This window comes from Stylophora pistillata, chromosome 8 (genome assembly GCF_964205215.1).
Source record: "Stylophora pistillata chromosome 8, jaStyPist1.2, whole genome shotgun sequence".
Classification (NCBI taxonomy): domain Eukaryota; kingdom Metazoa; phylum Cnidaria; class Anthozoa; order Scleractinia; family Pocilloporidae; genus Stylophora; species Stylophora pistillata.
In genome coordinates this window covers 7,797,961-7,803,277 of record NC_142526.1, presented here as the reverse complement: position 1 = coordinate 7,803,277, position 5,317 = coordinate 7,797,961, and the positions used below count along the sequence as shown (strand labels likewise).

Here is a 5,317-nt window from a genome sequence, read left to right as displayed (position 1 = left end):
TTTTTATGGAGTTTTTTTCTTTCTTTAGTTACCATAACTCGTGCAATTCAAATAGAATTCAAAAAGCTGTGTCATTTGATTTATAACTTTTAAATAGTTAGTTTTTTGTCACTTTGAAACAATGGCCTTTTATATTCCTGAAATAAAAGGAAATTAAAAGATAATATAGCGCGTGCGAAAATGACAGATTTGTTATGTCGAAGCACAATCGATAAATTGTAAAAATTCACGATGCGCGATAAATCGAAAAGAAACGAAAATTAATTTCTTAAAAAAAAAATCACGTTTTTCTAACACAGACATTTTTTGAAATTCAGTGCCATAAACGTTTTCCATATAATTATGTCTGATTTGTTTTACACGTGCAGTTTCTTGGAAAACGTTTTCGAATCTGTTTAACTTAGTAGCGAGCGTCTCATAATGAGGTGTACACTCAGGTGTATTGTTCACGGTTAGAAATCTTTTGTCTCTTTCCATAATAATGTACAGATGGAAATATTTCAAGAGGAGGCTGAAAACCTTTCTAAGGGGCATTCAATTAAAATTTTACCCATTTCATAGCTCCTATTAAAAGTAACGCCCAATTCATTGGCTGTACACTGATTTAAGTTCCGGAGTGCAGTGTGGTTTTTCTTAAACATTTGGGAAGTCCACTGTTGCATGGACTAGCTATTGTCTTTTTTTTATAAGTACGTCAGTAAATACTGTTTTCATTGCTAGATGATTCTTGGTAAGCGACTTAATCAAAAATCATCAAGTACAATTAATGTATTTGAATTGATCATATCTAAAGGTTTATCCCTTCTTTGGGCAAATCTTATGGATGATAATTTATTTTTTCTGTGTTTATATCGAGTTTTCGTCTCGTGAGTGATTTCGTTTTTTTGTGTGTGTGTTTCTGCAAGTCATCCTTTAAAAGTTTCCGTGCAAAGAAAGGCAACCGGAATTTTCTATTCTAAACTGCTTTGATGGGAATTAATCATTTTCTGTTAATCTTTTGTCCGTTTTTAAGTATATTAGAACAGCCACGTTACTGAGAGAGGCAAGAAAGAACAAAAGCGTTTTAAAAAGAAAATGAATCTGGTGCCTTTCAATTCATGACAATGGCCAGTTTGGGTCAATATTTCACAGTACACGTATCTTCAGTAAACGATAAAGTCGTTGTGTGGGGCCAAACTTGCCAATTACATGTTGTTTAAACTGTTTTGCTTGTTGAAACTCGCTAATAAACAATATCTTACCGTCAATCTGATATATCAAATACAACTAATCCCTGATATTTGAACAACCAGTTTGCGCTGACATTTATTTCACGTCATGTACTATGAAAAATACTTGCTACATATCGCGTATTGTGTCTTCCTACAGGCATATTTCAAGGCAAGATGTTTCCGTTTTTAACTTAAAGTTTCTATTTTGAAGTTTTCATTGACTTTTAACTCAAGTAATACTCTGGGAGCCATTGAAAAAGAAACAAAATATTTTATATCCAGTTTTAATCCAACACGCATACCAACTGTAGTATTAAAAACTTTCACTGACAGCAAAACATCTCAATGAAATTCACGAAATATTTTCGAATGAATGGCCAATGTTTCTCCGTAAACAAAAACGAAAGACGAAAAATAACAAAACCTCGATCTGTCTAACGTTTAGGGTAGTTTATCTTGAAATCAAGACAGTTTAGAGTCCAAAATAGTTTGTTTTCTTTTCTGTATCTTCCTGTTTTGCCATTATTGAGACTTCAAACCCAACGACTTTACAGATCACGAAGTGTCCTTGACGTACGTTTGAAACAACGATTAATGCAAGGAGAAAACACAAATGAATCGGGAAACCGCAATTAAACATATACTGGAGTTTATTCAACGGTAAAGCCATACGCTTTCACTAGTTTTACTGATCTAAACAAGTGAGTTTAAGACAGTTTTCTACGTGCATCCAGCTAAAATAACTCCATAGCTTCCTTCACTCGCCATAGAAAAAAAATAATAGCCCAAATATTTTAACGCGTTACATTACTTTCGCTCTGTAAAAAGCATCTACGGCAAATTGAAGTTTCAATAACTTTGCGTTCAGTAATGAAATAATTTAGTTCCAAAATGAAACAACGAATTTTCTTTACGAAAGTATTTAAAGCTTTGCAAATGAGTTGTTAGCTACAGTTTCTTGCTCTGAATGAGTGAATTATTAAATCTGTAATCATTAATATATCATTTCCTCTGTGTCTTCCTGACTAATTTCTTTTTCAAGTTCCTTTTCTTCGAAAGAAACTATTTACAAATACTGCAATGAGTTAAAATAAAATCACTTTCCTAAAACAGGAAAAGAATCCCTCAGATTGACATAGTCAAATACTTTGGAATAAAATATTTTCACAATCGTTTCATTTTTTCCTCTATTCTTTTTAAACGACGCTAAAATATAATAGATAGACTCAAACTCTGAAATAATTTCTCGTGAGTGTTCTTTTCATATAGTTCTTCTAAACACTGTTTGTTATAGTTAAACCTCTGATTAAACAGTCTAATTTCGGCCTATTTGACCGACCTTGTCAGTTCTACGGGAGCAAAAATCCAGGCTGTTTACGTGAGCTCGTTGTTTGCAGGACTTCTTTCGACTGCAAATTGGCTGTCCAAAGAGTTCAAATGCCTGAATTAACAAGCAAGTCTATAATTGTATGGGAAAATAAGCTTTGTTGGCTCTGATCCATGCGAGCGCTCAAACACCGGCGAAGGAGAGACATATTCACCTACATGCGCCGGATAGCGCGCGTTGTACACGAAACTTGGGTCGAACGGACGAGGGTATACTGGGACAAGAAATCCTCCTTCGCGTTGTCCTCTATCGGGTGCAAGCAAGCTAGCCATGTCAAACGACTTGCGCTTTTCTTGGCAAAGACTTTCAATCTTCTCTGTGGTGGGTTCTTCTTCTTTCTGTTCGTCGCATTCACTTGTGGAACACTCGACAACCAATTCATCTTGTTCCTCAGTAACTTTTCCTACTTCCTCGCTGCTCTCTGCTTTGCAGATAACGACATCATCTTTGGATTCGCTCGATGCTCTACGGCTTTTGTGAGACCTTTTCTGTATTCTTCTTCTCCTGAAGTCACCGCGTCTGAAGTCCTCATAGTACACGGAGCTGATCGCCCAGAAATGGCCCTTCCCGTTCGGACTGCGCCCAGCCTTGACAAAACAGTCGTTTAGAGACAGATTATGACGTATGCTGTTTCGCCAGCCAGTGCCCTTGTTTCTGAAGTAAGGGTAATGTGTCAGGATGTAGTTATAAATGTCACTCAGAATAAGTTTCTCTTCGGGTGAGCTTAGGATTGCTTCGGCGATAAGTCCGATGTAAGACTGACTGGGCTTTTCTTCATCAGAACACGACGCGAATCTGAACTGGTGAAAGCGTTCCTTCCAAAAGGAAGGATAGGCTGGCCCTCCAAAGGCCGAGCACATGGGCCAAAGGGGAGGACTTGAAGGCTTCAAAACATGATCCATAGCTGCTGGACTGAAAGTGGGAGAGTATGGTCCCCATACAGACCAGAAATGACGAGAAAATGGCAAGTTCGTGTTGCGATTTCTCCACTGGTATTCATCTCTGTTCTCATCGGCTTGCCCAATTGGCGACTTAGGTTGTGACACGGGCGTAAAGGCCGAAGATCCAACTTCGGTTGACGAAATCATGGTACGGTTTGACTCAAAGGATGTTACTTGTGTAGAGTTTGTCGAAGTTCTGCGAGCACTTTTCCGTTGCCTGCTTTTGTACTGGATAGCACGATTGTTATGATGAAATACGATTGGTTCTACGTGTATCAATACACACGCAATAATGGCCCCTTGTATTGTGTTATCTGTGGCTTAGTTGAGCTGGCTATATGACCCTCGTTCCATCCGAGACAACCATATCATCACGTAGGCAGTGAGAACAGAGATCACCGCCCTTAAGCAAGTACATTTTCCGCGTTCGTGAAAATATTTTGATCAGTGTTGCACTGTTAGACCGGCACCGAAGCGAAAAAGTTTGGAGCGTTGAAGAAATAGCTTTGTAATCAAATTCTCTGGTGATTTAAAAGAGTGTTAATTAGCCTCCACGCCTCTATTGTTTGCGGTTGCCACTAACAAGGGTTATTCATCACCTCCACTATAATTTCCTGTCAAAACACAGTTATGTTTGTTATTTCTCATGGCGGGTGGTTCAAGGAACTGCCACTTTGTTTAAGGCAGAGTAGTTGATCTGGCAAAGACTCGCAAACTGCAATATTATTTCATCTCTTGGGTGGTCTTTTTTCGGAGAAGAAACTTCCAAGAATCCCTCACTTAGTAGCTCACTTCTCAACTCCAGCAGAGCCGGCCCTTTTTTCGGTTGTGACACAAACAAAGCAATTAATGCCCAGTGAAATATTGAACAACAATTTTTATTTCATGCCTACTGAACATTTAGGAGAGCGATAGATTGGAACGCCTTAACTGCTCTACGCAGTTTTTGTTTTTCAAACTGAACGATTTAGTAAACCGCTCAAACTGTTCTCAAAAAAAAAATTAAAAAAAAAAATTAAAAAAAAAAAAAAACGCAACTCTCGGAAGGAAGTTCAATTTTAGCCATCTTTTGCTGAGTACATTTTTCCGGCCTTTTAAAAATTCTTACCTTTTTCTCTCAGAAAATTCCAGTAATGAATTTTCTGGATGAAGAAATTCAAAGTCCACCGCTTTAAGCTGATTCACTGAAGCCTCTAAAGCGACTAATCGATATTCTCATGCTGTTGTTTCGCGTGTTTTTCAATACACCATTAGTGAGGATATTTAAATAAACTGTGAATACATATTGTCTCCTGTTTTCACCGTGGGATTCACAATGTGAACTCCAATTGGCTTCCATTGTTAACTGGGCGCTAAGATTAACAACCTTTTAACGAGACTGGATTTACAGATATTGGCTCGTTGGCGGTAAAGAAACAAATATTTGCTTGCTGAAAGTAAGAGCTCTTTGCAAAGACGAAAAAAGAAAAAATGCCAAATAATTGCCAGACTTTCACACGGTACCAGTCTAACAGTGCGGTCAGGTCACAATGGAGCAATCATTGGTCAAACAGGGGGAGGGTAGGGATAAGTCACTCTGAGGCGTTTTACAGGGCCATGTCTTTACTGACCTCTACAAGAATTAACATATCATAAAAAGAGAGTATATTTACGTTGTAAACTTCTAGTGATAAAGCTCTCGAAAAATCGTGAAAAAAGCTTTTTAATTCCCTCTTAACAAATACCTTCGATGATTACTTCCAAATTGTGTTCAAAAATAACTCACCAGGAATATATCT

The 5,317-nt window shown here is 37.7% G+C and overlaps 1 protein-coding gene across 1 annotated transcript; it reads right to left on the bottom strand.

The window, feature by feature from the left end:
* Positions 1-1,843: 1,843 nt before the first annotated feature.
* Positions 1,844-4,389, bottom strand: LOC111328602 (uncharacterized). Its single transcript, XM_022933073.2, has one exon. It carries the CDS (start codon positions 3,684-3,686, stop codon positions 2,658-2,660), a length of 1,029 nt encoding a protein of 342 aa, XP_022788808.2. The 5' UTR covers positions 3,687-4,389; the 3' UTR covers positions 1,844-2,657.
* Between the last annotated feature and the right edge of the window lie 928 nt (positions 4,390-5,317).